The 18,250-nt window shown below is 44.5% G+C and overlaps 1 protein-coding gene across 1 annotated transcript; it reads right to left on the reverse strand.

Moving 5' to 3' along the window:
* Positions 1-5,452: 5,452 nt before the first annotated feature.
* LOC146207840 (uncharacterized) lies at positions 5,453-16,639 on the reverse strand. Its single transcript, XM_084590879.1, has 7 exons — positions 16,109-16,639; positions 13,635-13,732; positions 13,430-13,546; positions 11,485-11,678; positions 9,390-9,478; positions 9,161-9,310; positions 5,453-5,681 (listed from the first exon to the last, which is right to left on the reverse strand). Exons 1-7 carry the CDS (start codon positions 16,340-16,342, stop codon positions 5,541-5,543), a joined length of 1,023 nt encoding a protein of 340 aa, XP_084447005.1. The 5' UTR covers positions 16,343-16,639; the 3' UTR covers positions 5,453-5,540.
* Between the last annotated feature and the right edge of the window lie 1,611 nt (positions 16,640-18,250).

Here is an 18,250-nt window from a genome sequence, read left to right on the forward strand (position 1 = left end):
TATGGCTGAAGAACAGCACTTGGCATCAGCCATGATGGCAGGCCAAAAGGTGGATTTGAGTAGAAAGCAGACTACTGAACACTCTGTCAAGAGCTCTTGCTGTCCTGCAACTAACTCCATGTGATATGTTTTCTGAATCTGATGCCAAGGCATTGGTAGCAAGTGACACCGTCAGTCACCGGCACTGTCACAGTTGCTCAGTCGTGTGAATTGCAGACCTCGATGGTCAGGCTGCTCAGCCATCTTGAGACGTCCAGTGTTATTTCGCGTGAGGCCGGAGCCTTTTTGCTGTTGTACCTTTTTTGTTTTATTGTTTGCGTGGGGCATTCACGCGACCCGACTCACAGAGGAGAGACACCTGTGCTATTTAATCTAATGTTATCCAGTGACATCAAGGTGTACAAACTGGGATGTGAAATGAGAAAAAAAAAGGAATAAAAGACTATGGAAAAGGTTCGCTTGACTTGTGTCAATCTGATGTCACCATCACACCTGGTATGATGGAGCACAAGAAATGCTGCATTTGAAAATCCTCCTATGAAATCCTTATGAGCTTGTTGAAAGCAATTTGTGATTTGATCTACATGGCAGTAATCTGTCCCCTATTAGCCTGATTACCAGTTACACATTCAAACCACATCATAATTGTATACTGCACTTTACTGTTGAACTTTATATTGAGAAGCAATAAGCCAGAATTACCATTATCTACTAATCTTCTCAATAGCTGGCAGCAGAACATATGGCTGCTTCTAAATTTTTGTAGGGGAAATCATAATCGTTACAAATGTATGCAGTGTTGCTGAGGCGATGTCATGTAGTCTCATTCACATGAAATGGCAAAATCTAGATGGAGAACACAGAGGATTAAGGGGAAAATAGAATGACAAAGATGAATGCGTTATTGCGGTCCCAAAAGGCAGCATAGTCAAAGTAGAGGGCTGCGACATTGTCCTAAGAATGAATATGCTGAAGTAAAAGGTCTCAGTAATGTGACATTAGAAACTCGTTGAATTTGAACTTCCACAACTGGAAAACTGGAAATTTTTAAAGTGCATTGAAAACATGTTGGTTCAGCAAAAGAGAATAATAATTTCACTTAGCCAAAACTGCATGGCTTTTAGGTTTAACATCCCTAGGCTGCATATCAACTGTGGAGAGCGCTGGCAGCCAAGCATCACTACTGGTACCGATTATGCAAGCTTATAATTGTTAGAGCCTTACTATCTGGCATTTTTAATCCCAGTTAAAGCCAGCAATGGCTAAAAAAAAATGATATACTCTGGGTTTGTTTCTATTAGCAGGGACCTTTCACACTCTGACCAAAGGATAGTGGGGTATCCAAAAAGCCGAAGTTTTATAGGGAATGGAGGAAACTAGTAAAGAGAATCACATTAGCTATAAGATGAAGAGTTGAATTTAGAATCGCACTGCAGAACAGATATTCCATTTTCATGGAAGACTGATTGATGTTAGCATTCAGATTAACGATATTCTCACAAATATTACACTGTTGCACTTGCAATACAAGTTTGGGATCAGATAGCCAAATGGGACACGGCAGAACTCCAAAGCTGTTAAGCGCAATGTAAAGAATAAGAAGTAGAAGGGTGGTAGCTTATAAGTGTCGAAGAGGAGATCTCGCATACTCCGTAGAATATCTAGGGCAGCGCCATTTTCAATATTGATAATATAGTTAAAATAGCTGAAAGGTGCTACACAGACCTCTACAGTAGAAGTAATTAGGATACAAATAATGAAGCTTGGTGTGGACAAATTAGACATGTTGGTGAGAGAGAGAGAGAGAGAACAACTTTTATTTAAAATGCCTGCAGAATCGGTTAGGCTCCCTCCAAGCAGGGAGGACAAGCTTTTACCGTGACGCGGCCACGTCAGTCTCGTGCGTTGTGCTCCTTGAGGTCTTGTTACGTCCCTCGCTACTTCCGCGGGTTCGAGAGGGCCGCCGCCCCCTTCTTGGGGGTGCTGCCCCACCTCTCCTCGGTTTCGCTCTGTCGCTGCCTCTCTAGAGCTGCCGAGACCTGCTGGACGGCCTTGAGTTGTGTCTCTTGATCACAGCTCCTCGTTGCAGCCTCTAGCTGCGGCGGGATCGTCGTCTTCTCGCTGGCTTCGCGCGGATTTACGCTACAGTCCCAAAGGATGTGAGTCGCGGTGGCTCTCTCCTTCGCGCACAGTCTACACATGTCGCTCGCGTGCACACTCGGACACATGTGCTTAGCTAGCACCGGGGTGAGCAGGGACCCCGTCTGTAACTGTCTGTATAACACTGCCTCCTTCCGGGTAAGCCCCGGGTGAGGTGGCGGCATAGTCTGTCTGTTCAGTCTGTACCATTTCACTATTTCGTTGAAGGTGGTCATCTTGTCCTTGGCACTGCGCCGCGACCAAGACTCCGAGTCGGCCGTGCTTGCAGCCGCGCGGTTGGTTAGTCCTCGCGCGGCCGAGTTGGCCGTCTCGTTGTGGTTCACGTTTCCGCGTTCCGACACGTCACTGCCCATGTGGGCCGGAAACCACTTGATCACCACAGGACTTTTGCGTCCGATGTCTTCGGCCTTGCGCAGTATGCGCGCGGCCTCACTACATACCCTACCCTTGGCGTAGTTCTTCACTGCCATTCTAGAGTCACACAACACTGTAGTGCATCCGGGGTCGGAAACGGCCAAGGCGATGGCCACCTCCTCCGCCCGGTGCGCTTCTCGAGTCCGGACGCTCACCGCGGTCTTCGTTGCACCCGTCGATGCCCCGAAAAAGGAAGAAAGCCTTGCATAGATTGCAGAGGTTGAAAGGTGTCCAGTATAAGGTAGCTGTAGATTTGTTGAGAAAAGAGATGCACTAGAAAATCTACCTGCACGGTGCCTTGCGAGATTTGTACCTAGAGTCCTGTAAGAATGAAGATGATTTATTTCCATAAAATGCATTTTTACAATGGAATTAAGGAAAAAAGTGGCGTGTGGCAACTTGAATAGTCTTCAGCCCGTCTTGTAGCAGAGGCAGCAATACAAATGTATGGTGTCATAAAAGGCATAACTGTTAGAAGAGGGAGGAAGCAATAAAACATACCATTTACCCCGCCGGGGTGGCGCAGTGGTGACAGCGCTCGACTACTGTGGCCAAGGATGCGGGATCGAATCCCGGCCTCGGCAGCCGCTTTTCGATGGTGGCGAAAAGCAAGGCGCCCGTGTGCTGTGCAATCGGTGCATGTTAAAGAACCCCAGGTGGTAGAAATTTCTGGAGTCCTCCACTACGGCATCTCTCATTGCCCGAGTCGCTTTGGGACGTTAAACCCCATAAACCAAACCAAACCATTTGCAGGTTCTGAAACAAAGTGCACGGTTGAAAGAAAAATAAAATATCGTTATACAATATCTAAATTATAAAATCAATAGTACAAATGCTATAGTATTTAGAAAGACCCAGAATATTTTAATAAACAATGTTTAGAACTGGAATTGATATCAACATTGTCGAGGATTATATTTTTTAATAATTTAGGTAGTGTGTAACAACACATTTGCATTCCATAGTTGATATGTGGGTAAGCAAGTGTTAACATTATCTTGATTCGTAAAAAAGGGGACGTGAAGACCGATTTGCTTACCGTCCGTCATTTAAAAATGTTGACTAAAGTAATTGCTATTCGGTCTTGAACTTCAGTCTAATCATAACACACGTTAGTCTTAATGCGATGGTGTTATAGGCTCCGTTCACTGGAAATCCAGTTTGCCAGCAAAAAGAAGGCTGCATTTGGGCCTTCATCCTGCAGTAGGTTAGTATTTATTTGAATCCAAGCCCACAGTTTCTTTAAGGACATGACACACCTAACTACCTTAAAGATGTGTCGCAGAGGTCGGCTTAGATTCGAGGATTTATAATTGGTTTGGTTACGTTAGTGGGGTTTAACATCCCAAAGCGCCTCAGGCTACAAGAAACGCAGTAGTGGAGGACTCCAGAAATTTCGACACCTGGGGTTCTTTATACAGATAATTCATAACACTACGATCACACACTGAAAAAATTACATGCAGGTGTTGTCCACACAAAATTACACCACAAGATGGCACTGCAGCATTACTATTTGGCGTAGCCGACGGAAGCGCTTCAAATAATGACTGTGACTTCACGCAGCACGAGTTTCGCGGGGTATGGAACTTCGCCCTGCCACCTGACTGAGTTTTGTGAGCATTGCGCTTCAAAGTTCACGAAGAAAACTTTATCAGGCTTTTTGCAAACGAGTGTTTGCATTTTGCGGCTGTTGTCGCTCTCAATTTTTTCATTTTTCGGCCGTCTCACATTTGAAGAAAGTCTTTTTTTTTTTTTCTTCTCGACTCTGACGTATCTACTGTTGGGTTAGAATCGAGGTCTCCTGAGTAAATATGGTAGTTGGGCTGATGGTAGCAGTTAAATATTGATGCACGGTCGTTTTGATCATTCCTATTTGTCAATATGCACTCGCTGTTCTATAAGTGGGGAACACGCTGTTAAGCCAGCACATCATCGCTCACTCAACTACTTAAAATCGGCCATTTTTTAACTTGCTTGCTTAATTTCCCTTATGCTTCATCGCATACCCCACTGATGCCCCGAGGCAATCAATAAGATCACAATCAGATGAACTATGAGAGTACAGCACAAACCTGATATACAGTCTCTTAGCCATTCTGTTGTGACCTTACAACAAAATACGGACGTCAGCTTAACTCCACTCACTTGGAGGTTCGGTCGACTTGTTGCATCGCTCATGTTGCTCTGATATTAACTTGTGGAGTTCCACATGGAATGGACTAACATTTTATCCAAAGATTTTAAAACCATTGCTTTAAGCAGGAATTCCAAAGTGCCAGGTTGCGGTCACCATCGTCTTGACCATTGATGTTATTAGCCTCGTCTTGCGTCAACTGTAGCCATTCCATACTGGCAATTTCCTCATCTTGCTTCCTCACGTGAGTTCTGCTACCACCTGCTACATTTTCTTTTCTTTAGAATCCACACTCTTATTTGAACTATCTATTCTCTGATTTACCACACGTCCCCTACAAGGCTTACAAAGATGGTTTACTCGTGCAGATAGTGTAAAGATGGGTACCTCCCTTGTGCGCCAGAGGTACATAGGGTGAATTCAAGTACCATCGTAATAAACTTCCACAACATAAAAGCAGAGTGTCTGCTGAACTGAAGCTAAGTAAAATTAAAGCGGACTTGGTGGGTTTTAAAAGCATGTCTCCACACAAGAACCGAAGTTCGCCACAGTGATACTCTGCTTTGGCGTTAGGGTATGCCACCATCATTACCATCACTACCTCCTCTGACATGAATATGTCAACCACCCAATGTCCTTTTTCTCTGGTCACTAACCTGACACACAGTAGTGAATTTGTGGGTGGTGAAACCACCAGACCAAAGAAGCTGAGTGCATCAAGAAAGACAGGACAACAGGCTGTTGAGAAATGTCTGTTAGATAATCTTTATCAATAATTAATTTGCCAGCTTGGCTAACAACGCAATAGAAAGCAGTACACTGATTGCCTCTAGGCTGCCGAATCCTGTTGTTCTTGGTGTGGCTGTTGTTGCCTCTGCTGAACAAACCGTCTTCGGCCGTTCCGCACATCTTCCTCCCACTGCTTTCGGTACATGGTGTAGCAACGCATCGCTGCTTGGGCGTCTTGCACCTGCAAATGCGTATTTATTTTTTAAATGTGAAAGCACTTATCCGGAGGTTCAAGCAGATAAAAATCATCTAACGTTTGCGTGTCTGTGCATAGTGCTTGCACAATAAAAAAAATATATATCCGAGTGGACTGTATTTGAATTGATCGGGTTTTAACCTGAGCCACTGAACCAAAATCGCTTGTTTTTTTTTCTTTACTGCATGAATTTGTATAAATACCGTAGTAAAAAAAATGTCATTCGTTTTGGCAGACAACCGTGTTTAATGGACTTCCATTATCGCTATTACTCACAAGCTGGTCCATCAAACTCAAAACGTCATCCGCAGCGTCGTCATGCTGCTTAATACTTGTCTTAATTTATACACTTGTTCGACAAAATAATCACACACCGATCGTGCATGCAAGTCACAGTGACTTATAGCTACCCTGCTCCTCCAAATGAGGCCCGATACCATGATTTGACCATACTGGACAATATTATTTACAGTGGTCACTCAGGCAACGGACTCCACACAGTGTCAATGGCAACTCTTTTCTCAGGGTTCTTTGCAAAACATCTCAGAAGAACACTTCATCCCAGGAACACGTCTACTGTTTCTGGTTTCTTGCACAGCAGACAGCTGGAGCCCTAAGGTACAAAAAGTTCATTTTCCTCTAGCCATGTTTAACTGACAGGGTTCCTGTATGCAATTTAAAGAAGACTGTTTTGACACCAGACGCAACAGTTGTATTTTTAACTCGCCTGAGCCTGTCTTTCCCAGAGCCTTTACAGTACAAGGTTCTGTACAATGGGGATGGGAAAAATTGAGTGATAAGATATTTGTACAGTCTTTTAGGCGTTAAATTCGCTAAGTACTCAAGCGAGTATCGCACACACAAGGACCTTAAAGACCAGACCACTTCTCGCAGGAAGCGAGAGAGAGTGTACTGCCGAGCAGCACACCATGGTGGATGCCTTCACTTATTATAACCAGGTTTGAGTACAATTGAACCTTCACAAGTCATAAAAGTTCCTTAGCATTCCTTTTTGTACCCAGAGGACAAAAAGTTAAAGTACCTTTACTCTATAATAGAGAAAGAGGACGGATGATGTAGTTACAATTATCCGTGATACCTACATGAGAATGACCTCACTTAAAGAAGGAGCATCTCCTAAGCAAAAAAAAGCACAAAGTACAACAAGACCCACAAGCGTCTTGTCAAGAACACAGCAGACTCTCGATAATTAAAACTTGCATAATTCGCACAGTTTGGTCAGCTGGCTATTTTTGAACACATTTTAGGTCTATGTAATTCACATAGCAGTATCGCCTAATTCAACCTTTCTGTCTTTCTCCAACACTCCTGATGTGCGAAGACTGGCGGCTAACATCAGATTAATGTGCTGAATTAGTAAAAGCTATTCCTATTAGATCATTTAACTCAAACACTTCTTGAAGGGCAGTCAGTGTGATGCTCAGTCAGTTACAAGCAACTGGAGGCCCTCCTAGTCATGTAGCTTGTTTTCTGAGTTTCGCTGGCAGCCAGTGGTGATAGTGGCTACCATCTGTGCGTTGAGGCCAGCCTAGCAGTGCACTGTCTCAGATGCTTCTAAACATTTTTTTTAAGGTGTTTCAGAGCCTGTTTACATTCCCATCTCTCTCACCCATGTGGTCCCACAACTGCGTGCCCATTATCACAAACTGTTTTCACATGAAGCCTCCCGACAAGAGACCATCGGCACTCGTGAGGAGATTCCGCTGCCATGTCGCACCATGAAAAATGCTGCAGAAGATCTTATTGCTTTAGAGCAGTTCTGCACTGATATCCTCGACACTGGCATGCAGTAAAGCATAAAGGAATAGTGAACAATCTTTGTTGCTGCGCCATTTTCAGTCAAGAGGAACAGACTATCTCCAGCATTTCACCAACTATAATTGTTATAGTGTGCAACTGCTTTCATAAGTTTCTTGCAGTCCTTCTCATTCAACCTTCAGATGGCTTGGATATTTTTTTTCAGTCCCTCAATGTCAAACCTGATGAGGTTTTGCCGTATTAGGAAACCAAGCACTGGCAACTTTTTCAATCACACAACCAGTTGGAGACTGCTGGCCGAATAGAAGAATCAGTGCTTCTCATCCGTAGCTTAGATTTTAACAATGCATACACTCAACTTACGTATTGAAAAATTCTAATACTAGTATTCGTATGCATCGTAAAACCTCTCGCCCCTTGGAAGTTAACCTATATTCTGAGTGCATCTTGAGGAAGGCCGGTCTGGACGAGTCTTCAGCTGGAGTGAAGATTGCTGGGAAATGTATCAACAACCTTAGATATGCGGATGATACCACTTTAATGGCAGAAAGTGAAGTGGAACTCGAGAAACTTCTGATGTGCGTACAAGAAGAGAGTGAGAAGTTTGGGCTTAAACTAAACATTAAAAAGACAAAGATCATGGCGTTTTGCCCTATCAAGTCCTGGAGCATCAAGGGACAAGAAGTGGAAGCTGTGACAGATTTTCTCTTCTTGGGCAAGATTACCCCGGAAGGAGGCTGCAGCCATGATTAGGAGACGCCTGCTTCTGGGAAAGAGAGCCATGGCTAGCCTTGACCGCCTAGTAAAGAGCAGAGACATTACACTGCCAACCAAGGTCCGTATAATTCGCGCTATGGTCTTTCCAGTTGTGATGTATGGATGCGAGAGTTGGACTGTGAAGAAGGCTGACCGCCGAAGAATTGACGCGTTTTAATTGTGGTGCTGGTGGAGACTCTTGAGAGTTCCTAGGACGGCCAGACGATCAAATCAGTCAATATTGTCGACCATAAACTCTGACTGCTCATTGGAGGGTCAAATTCTAAAGTTAAGACTCAGCTACTTTGGTCATCTGATCAGAAAAGAGGAGTCGCTGGAGAGGAGAAAGATTTGATGTTAGGAAAGGTTGAGGGTCACCGGAGAAGGGGTAGGCAGTGAACGCGATGGTTAGATGGCATCCTTGAGGCGCTGCAGATAAGTTATGTGATGTAAGGAAGATAGTGAGAGACCGGAAGGCATGGCGCATTATATTGTCCATAGGGTCACGAAGAGTCGGACATGACTGAACTGAACTGAACTATATGAGAAAATTGACACACACAGCTCTGTCTCTGTCATGCTCGACTGTATCTAGATTATTCCTATGTAGCCGTCGGGCAACTATGGTCGCCTACTGTGCCACCTACTGAGCCCTATAAAAGCAGCTGTAAAGTCTATCCTCACTCTCTTGGTATAAACGCATTCGTCTAATAAACGTCTAGTTTGCTATTGTTCGCTACTCAAGTGCCCAGCTGCCTCACTTCCTCGACTACAAAAAGCAAGTACACAATAACCTCATCCCTATTGCTGTATTGAAGTTCAGAGCAGTTGATTTGGAAATGAGCCCACACTTTTAAGGCAGAGTGCTTGGATAAACTGTTCAACAGAAGGCACTGTGTCAAGTATCCAGGAAGAAAAAAGGGACTAACCGAGCTGTGCTCTCCCTGCTGGACCTTGACTCCCAAGATGCGCTCCGAGAGAGCCTTGAGTGAGGGCGTGCGGCCCCCAAACATAGCCCGAAAAGGACGATATGCACTCGTGTCCCGTATCCGCCGCCTGGGGTGAGACAAAAAGAGCACCTGCAAGGATGCACTGCTGTCAGTACATCACAGATGTTTCTTGTGTACAAATTTGTAGCGCTGGTTTTTGACACTCTACCTTTAAATCATGATGCACTGCATGGCCAACAAGAATGCGACCGTTGAGAATCTCGCTTACTTCCTTCTGGACTGTTGCAAATTCTTCACCTGCAGGAAAACCAGGCAGAAGAGGTATCAGTGAGAAGTCCTTGCATGCAGATTGCACACAAGCACAAGAACCAAAGGCTAGTTAAAGGGCAACTTCGGAGGTCTTCCAACATTCGCATACTCTGGTAGAATTCTTTGCTGTAGGTTTTCCTATGCATTCTAACAAATTTGGATGTAGTGCAATAATTCACTCGCTCGTAACTCAATTTTAAAATGTGCCATTTTCATGGTCTCATTTCAGACAATTTCTGCAGGTAACACTTCGTTTGTGATGCACAAACATTATACCAGCGTTACTGGCCGCTCCTGGCGGGATCATGAAATTTTTGCTTGGTTTTAGGGTTTAACGTTCCAAAGTGACTCGGGCTATGAGACATGGCGTAGTGGAGGGCTTCGGAAATCTCGACCACCTGGCATTTCTTTCACGTGCACTGACATCGCACAGCACACGGGCGCCTATATTTTCGCCTTCACCTAAAAGTGGCCACCAAGTGACCTGCAGCCTTGGGCACAGCAGTCGAATACCCTAACCACTGTGCCACCCCGGTGGAGTCCATGAAATTTTGAAGCTGTTATTAGGCTATCTCAAGCTTTTATCTATCGCCTCATGATTTCCAGGCTTTTTTTTTTACCATCCAATGTGCGTACGAGTGTTTTTTCCAATACTGTATGTGACGTCACCATTTCGTCAACTGGAACATTCTTTCTGGCCATGAAACCAGTTTCGCTTTCAATTTGCTGTTCTTTTACTTTAAAAATAGTCTTACTTGGAATTTCGAAAAGTATTTTTTTTTGTGTCGGAGTCGGGGCACACAGAGGAATGCAATGCAATCAATAAGTCAAAATTATGAAAAACCATCAGAGTTGCCCTTTAAAAGCAACTTGTGCAATGAGGAACTGGGCTCAGGTTCGACCTTCCAGTCAAGTTTTACACTCCCTCCCCTTAGTTGACTGGAACACTCATTTCTGTCTAACTGCATAGAAAACGGTTTACAAAGAATAAGAACATGCACGCAGAACATCACAATAATAAACGGCTCCTCACGAGCTATGCTTTGCTCGAGACATATCCCGTGCTGTGCTCTAGATTGTTTAAGCAGTATCTTGTGTAAGAAAAACCTAAAACGTTTGCCATGCACCCCCTTTCATAAATGTTAAGTCGGCTGCACCTCAAGGCTGCACACTCCATTGATGGCGGAACAGCAGTTCTTTGGAAATTTATGTTATAGCCATGGTTTGTGTACGTAATTTATGCAGCAGAATATGTTCACTTAGTTCCCCTAGCAACACTTATCTGTAGAGCAGTAGTATGCAGTTTTAACAATGACGCCAAATTAACGAATTACGAAAGGGGTCTAGTCATCCTGGTAAATGGTACATCTAGATGACATCATCTCGCCCGCTGCTGTTCGAGGACGGGGCAGTGTTAACATCTCTCATTTCCAAGCTCCCCTTGAAGATCATCATTCACATAAGTGCACTTTACTACTAATCTTTCAGTCTGTTCTTCTATTATTCTGCACATACTAATTCCGTAAAATGTAAGCTAATCGATTATATGAAAGACCGCCTCGCATCGATATAAAGCCCCGCTTTAACCAAGCAGCATGAGCGTGTCTATATGGCCAAGGGGCACAGTGTCTAACTCGGGATCCAAAGGCTTTGGAAGGCTGCATTCCAATGTCACCCTCCCATCCCAATAGCAAAGCCCGAGTTGGCAGGCACTCAAAGGTCGAAGCTTCACAAATACCCGTTTTTTCAATTCACCGAACCAAATGGTGCTTTTGCACTAAAAATAATGCTACACTACACGACAGCCTAAAATTGCAGAGTTTAGGCAACGGGTTCTCAGAGCTCATATAAGGGAAAGGCCAATGTGAGATGCCACACCACTTGAAGTCCACAACTCTGCCAGCAGACAGGAATGGCCAAACTTTCTGTAGATGGACCAACCTGCCATCACTGCGCAGTGTAGCACTCGGTGCTACCCAGTGTGGCATGCTCACCTTTTTCGATGTCGCCTGGTCGGACACCACTGACTGCCGTCCTGTAGTCGACCACCTCCTCCGTGGGCTTGACAAACTTGTCATATATGCAGTGGCCCATGACGTTGACTAGCGAGACGCGTGCCAGCACTGAGTCCTTACCCTCGTGACCAACACCCACCATCTCACAGTCCATGGCAACCACCCTGGTTGGCCTGTACAGAAAGCAATTACACTCCAAGTGTACCCCTCTCAAAATCAAACACAGTGTTAGCATCAAACGAAATGCAAATACGAATTACACGTAAAATCTGTTAACACCATCAAACAGCAATCCTCAAACTTTTGAAGACGAAACGAGCTGCGGCATTATTCTGAACGGGGGTGGAAGCAGGCTCAAGCATTTTGAAGCAGCTCAGGGAGCAGTAAAAAAGCCATTTTGGAGAAGTAAAACAAGTTTTGGAGCACGTTTCTAATTGCAATTTTCTATTCCTGTCATTCAAAAATATGCAATTTGATGACTTTTTATTTAGTAACATGGTGCAGCAAATGGAATGCTTGCTTCTACAATTCATACCAAAACAATCAGATTAAAGGATTTTCACTATATTCACCTGTTTAACTTGAACGCGCAATCTACCGCTCTGATGTACTAAAGTACTACCAGTATTCTGACATCAATGAACAGCATATTTCTGCTATCTTGTGTATATCCTTTTTTATCCTAAGTCTATGCTGATAAATACCTGGGCACTGGTCAGTAGTGCCTTCAGAGAGGATAGACACTAAAGGGTCTCCTTCCTCCTACAGATTCTTTACTGCACAGCCTTCCGCTTGTGCTCATGTTTTTGCTTGAGCAGTGTTGGAGCTTCAACACATTCGTGATGGGCCTTGTATGGATTTCCAGTGCTCTTTAGAACATTCCTAGTGTTTAGCACCTTTATGGCGTCACGCCCATAATGTTTCAAGAATTCTTTTTTGTGATGTACATGTAGGCTTGTCATGCTTGCTACTAACAAAGAAGCTCGATGGCGAAAAACCTGCTTGTTTTCAGAACACAGCCAATAGAGCAACTCACACAGTTCCTAGCTGCCAGGCAAGTTTCCTAACAACCCGATATAGTATACATGACTGGTTTGCTCACTGCTCTCTTCTCTTACCACCAGCTATTCAAAAGGCTGGGAGAAGGTGCTATGTTAAGCGCACAGAACACTTTTGATGCAATAAATTCCCTCTAATCACTAGTGGTTTGTTTTAAATTTACTTGTGAAGAATCATTTATCATAATCTATGCTTTTCTAGATTATAATTTTATATGTATTAGGCCCATTACAAGGTACATTAGAGCTCAGCCACCAGTGTGCTGCCATCGTTTTGACTATGGTGACGCTATAGCATGTACTGAACATTGGCGCCTGACGCTTCAGAAAGACGAAAAGGAAGAAGCAGCACGAGAATGTGGGGCTTGAGCAGCAGCAGTGTGAGTGCCATGTTGGAACTTCAGTAAAGATTGGCTAGAATCGAGCTGGTGTGCCTTCCTTCCTTCTACAATTTATGGTGCCGAAACAGACCCATGACCGAACCAGGCACCTTTTGAGAGAGACACATCTCACAGCATGAAGCCACTCTGCTGTGCAACTTACGGTCACTAAATCGAATTGCATCAAATCACATATTTAGGGGGGAATATCACTAATTGCCCAGTGTGCGGCGAAATCATGCTCCATTAAGAAAACATATTTCCTTATCTTCAATACATAAGGCATAAATTTAATTTGAATGGAAAAGCGTGCTCCATTTACTTATGTCCGCACCTGTACTTTCTTAACATAGCACGAAGGCAGGTTAGCCTATAAATTGAGCAAATTAAAAACAGGTAATGGTAAGCATTTGCCTTATTGAGGTGCATTCTTTCTCCAACAAAACATAGCAGAAAAGGCTTCACAACTGTGTTAGCCATACTCACTTATTGTATGTGCCCTTCTTCTCAAGACCAATGGCTTGGCCAGCAGTCTGCACATTGTGCACATTTTCAGGCTCCAACAGAAGAGGGTCAACACCATCAAACCAGACCTCTTCTTTTCTACAATGAAATAACGCAAGGTAAACTCAGCACCTGCAGAGCCAAGCCCAGCCACTTTCACTGTGCATGCATGAAACAAGAAACTCACTTCACCGGTGCCACCGTTGTTGAGCTGCTTTTGCTTGTGTTTTTCTTTCGGTTTTTCACTTTCTGGGGTGCTCCACTTTTCTGCCCTATCTGGAGCGTCTAGAAGTTAGAACCAGAATGAAACAAGAATTATCAACTGTAAAATAACAGTAAGCAGAAGACCTTCACTGAACCTAGCAACATGATACTTGTTTAACTAACTACAAGGAAAACAATTGTGACACAGTGGACAGACTAACACGTTAGACTACGGTAATGGTTCCCGTCGCTCGTCGCAGCAGGAAATTCCGAAAACGCACATACAATACGCTGGTGGCAGTTTGTAAGTGCCTGGAGATTTCATACCATTCTGCAGAATGCCATCAAATAACCACATGGAAGTTGCACAGGAGTGGAGGCACTTCGCTTGGTCACTCACAAACGACGAAATTAACATTATTGCCCTGTAGGCAGACTTTTTAGAGATGTCAGTTATGCTGAATGACCAAGAAAATTGTGCACTGAATTTTTCTACACGTCATCTGCCCCATGCAAATAAGAGTCCAAAAATGCCTGTTTTGTGCAACTCTGTTGCACAGTCTCTCTCTTCGCTTTAATGCAATGTGCCAGCTGCTAACACAACAATTCTGAAGACAATCCTCTTGACAAATGTGAAATAATGATGTAATCACAGTTATAACTAATTGGAAAGTACAACTATTTATGCGTTAGACATCTGTTGCCAGCTGACAATAAGCACCTCATTCCTGCACACACTGCACCTCAATGTTAAAGAACCCCTGAAAACAATGAAATACAAGTGGTGCATATTCAAGAGGAACCTTTAAGCTCAAAGCCATGCGCACACACATATACAAAGAGAGGTCAAGTCAGAGGTAATTAAAAAATGAAACTGCAAATAACGAGAACTTATTCAAAATTTAACCGAAAACAAGTAACAATGAGGCATCAGGCAGTGTACGTCACCAGCCTCATTGGTACGTCACCAGCAGAGAATTTGTGCATTATAAGCAAAAATAGTGACTGCGAGGTTGTACAGCCTTCCAGATCTTTAATAATAATGCGCCAGCGTGAAGGTGAAGCAAAGCAAAAATCAGGTGAGGCAACAAGCATGTAGATCGATCATGCCGATGGAGAGAGTGAGGTGTAAAATCGGGTGTATCTGAGCTGGTTGGTACATACTTGAGTGGAGTCAGCATGAGACTATCGACACGGCAATAGACAAAGTGCAATCCTTCTTCTTTAATGTGTTTGTGTCTATTCTTGTGCCGATGCCTCTCTATCTAGATAGCATGGTGCAATTGGTTATTCTGCTTCATAAAATGCAACCCCTGTGAAGCAAGTGTTATCGCCGAGTTCCAATAGCACTGCTTTTAAATCATTCCACAAGCTGCACGTTTATGGCTCCGGATGAGTGCAAACAATGCTGCAAGCATGTCCACACACTCAAGTGAGATTTGTAGGTAGTGCCTCTAAAGAATTTATTTTATTTATCGCCATGTAATTGCTCCCTTATTACAAGTCTACTACCACCTCGCTGGATACCCCTAAACTTTAAAACGATCCATTCCCAATTTACGTTTTGGTCAAGTTGTCTCACAATATCGTATAATCTGCAGACCTTCCAGGCTAGCTCAGTTGGTAGAGGTACTGCCCAGGAATGGTGTTGGTCCCACTTTTGAATAAACTATGAAGTTTCCGAAAGAGCTGTACCTTGTTTTGTAGCTGTAAGGTTGGACTTGTTGGATGCTAACAAGTAATCACTCCCTTATAACTAAACTAATGTGCTGAAGGGCCAACTGCAAGTAGTTTCTGGGGCATGGCACACTAGAGTGTTTATTACATATTTATGCTTTCTGGTATCAGTTACACCATACGCAGTGTATAAAACAGTTAGTTGCAGCTTCTTGGTGCTGCGATGAATAAGTTTTGCTTCGCATTAATCAGAACAGTCCATCTGATGATTCTATGTTCAGCAGCAGGAATCTTGGACATGGCCGGTGCAGCAGTGCTGGGCAGTCGCCACTCATGAGATAGTATGAAAAATCAGGAAGGTTGTACATAATGAACATGACAGTGCCTATATCAACACAATGTAATGATTATCAAAGTATTTTCATGAGACTCAAAACTCAATGAATGATGCAGATGATATCATAAAGTTTTTATGATCTTCGCACCCTGTGTAACTAACCAAATGAAAAAGAAATAACTCAGTATGCACCAACTAAGGCAAAGGTAGATAAGCTAGTTTATCGCATTTTTACCAGTACACACTGCACACTGCATACTGCGGACGGTCAGGTAATATCCCTGAGCGCTGTACTATAGTGCATTCACAAGCCTCATCACAAGCCCGACGCAAAACGTTTCAGAACCGCGAAGGCTAGAGGTGCAAGCAAGCAAGCAAACATGACGCCGGAAAGGGGCACAGCACAGCGCGCTCGTGAGAGCGCACACACGCGCACTACACACCTCTTGGAGAGCTTTCCAGTTGCTGGATGCAAACTGCAGCTGGCGGGGAAAGGCAGTTTTGGTTCTCGACACCGCTGACGATGCAGCGATAGTAACGGAACCGGAGTCCTTTTCTCTGGTCTTGCCCTTTTTGGACGGCGAATAGCCGTGGCGTTCAGCGAGTTCGATGGTGCTATTCTTGCCTTTCGGCTTGCGCTTCTGCTGGCGTGGCGTGCCCGTCGGTGTAGTAGCCATGTCGTTTCACGACACTACGCTACCGACCCGTGCTCGACTTTACCACGACGCTCCAACGACTGGGGTCTACCGTGGATCTCCACACCAACAACGCAGCGCGCCAACGGAAAACCGACCACGAAAAGCCTGCAGCTGGGACTATGAAGTCACCGTCACGAATGCTAGTGTCACCCATGCGCAAACAGCCAGCGGCCGCAACGGCATTTTCAAATTAAAGCACTCGACGCAGCACATGCCCAAGAAGCCATTCGCCATAACCGACGCGTCGTCGACGACAGCAGATGGATAGATAGCATAGTTCTAAAGCATGGAGGAAAAAAAAAAAAAAAGAACTAGAAGGCATGATGATGATGATGATGATGATGAGGTCTTTGGGGTATTCTCGGGGAGGTGGCGACACTCTTGGCGTCCAGGGGAAGGACAGATGGAATGTGGGAAGGGGGTGGGAAGGAGGAAGCGCGCGCTGCCTTCGCAAGCCAACCTCCTCTGACACCGCTCCCGTCTCTTTCTTGAGAGCAATGATCCTGATGGTGATGGTGACAGCGGGACGCCGCCATGTACATAGACCTTGTCGCCGCTGCGCCGCTGCCTTGTCGCACGGTGGAGCCAAAAAATAAAAGAAAATGTGGGAATTTCATGGAGGAAGATGGAGAAACTTGATTGTGACGTCACAGCCATCTTTCGTCTGCTGAAACGGAAACCGAGACTGGCGATAAAAGACAATTCATTTAAAAATTATTCAGTGGTTGTAGGCAATAACTGCGGGGCTATCCATACCTTTACCTTCGCTGATCGATGGCTTTCAACATAAACCTCTTTACCTAAAAGAAGTTTATAATTGTCATTAATGACCCTCATCCTTACTAACGTTGTAGCGTCAAATGCTCGTTTCTCAGAAAACCCAGCGCTGTGAACGAGAAATCACAAGGAGGTAGTTGGAACTTGGTAGGTAGTATGTTTTGGCACTGACTATATATAATCGGCGGGTTGTGTGGTGTCACAAGACTACATGAGGTCGAGTGGTGTAGGAGCTCTGGCAGTTCCTAAGAAATGGGAGTCGAACCCCCTGGGGTCCTCGGAACACGAGCCAGACACACTCTTATGTGAACGTAGCCACGTCCAACGTTGTCTGTCTTGCACTTCATATGGGACAGCTTACGGCTGTATGGTCAGATCGAGGAACAAACTAAAGGTTCAGTGGCTATAGCGCAGGGGTCAAGTGGATGCAGCTAGCACAGAACCGGGTTAAGTGGAGAAATATGGGAGAGGCCTTCGCCCTGCAGTGGGTATAATCAGGCTGATGATGATGATGATGGCTATAGCGAGTCGCAGAATGCATATACTACGCGCACGAGGATCCACGATGGCTCTCAAGTGCCCCCTACAATTTTGCCCATTATCGTTAACTTGAGATAACGATTAGCATCGAATGTCTGATTGGATCATCGGGTTTCTGGACGCGATGTTAGGTTTCGTTGCCGGTGAGCCTTATAATGATTTGCATTAAAGTTAGACTGCTGATTTCCTCCCCCGCACACAACGAGCCGTGAAGCTCGCATACTTTGCCGCATATAGCGAAAAAAAATCTTCATAAACCAAGCAAACTTTAATTACACCACTGGCAATTTTAGACACCACATGGGTCCATCTGGTAACATATGCAGCAGATATATATATATCGCACAGTCCCCATGTATTCCGCCTACCCTTCCCCTCCAAGCCCCCCGTGGCTAATATCTGGCTCGCCTCCTGGGACCTGCAACGCGCCCTCGTCCACTTAGTACACATGTCCTGTTAAAAGGCTGTTAAAACGAAACAATTCCACCATAACCACTACCACCACCCTGTTAACGGATTGGCACGGAGTCGATTGATGCCCTCATATGGTAATCCATACATACGTGTAGC

The sequence above is a fragment of the Amblyomma maculatum genome, chromosome 1 (genome assembly GCF_055883805.1).
Source record: "Amblyomma maculatum isolate TAMU_Amacu chromosome 1, ASM5588380v1, whole genome shotgun sequence".
NCBI classification, from domain to species: Eukaryota; Metazoa; Arthropoda; class Arachnida; order Ixodida; family Ixodidae; genus Amblyomma; species Amblyomma maculatum.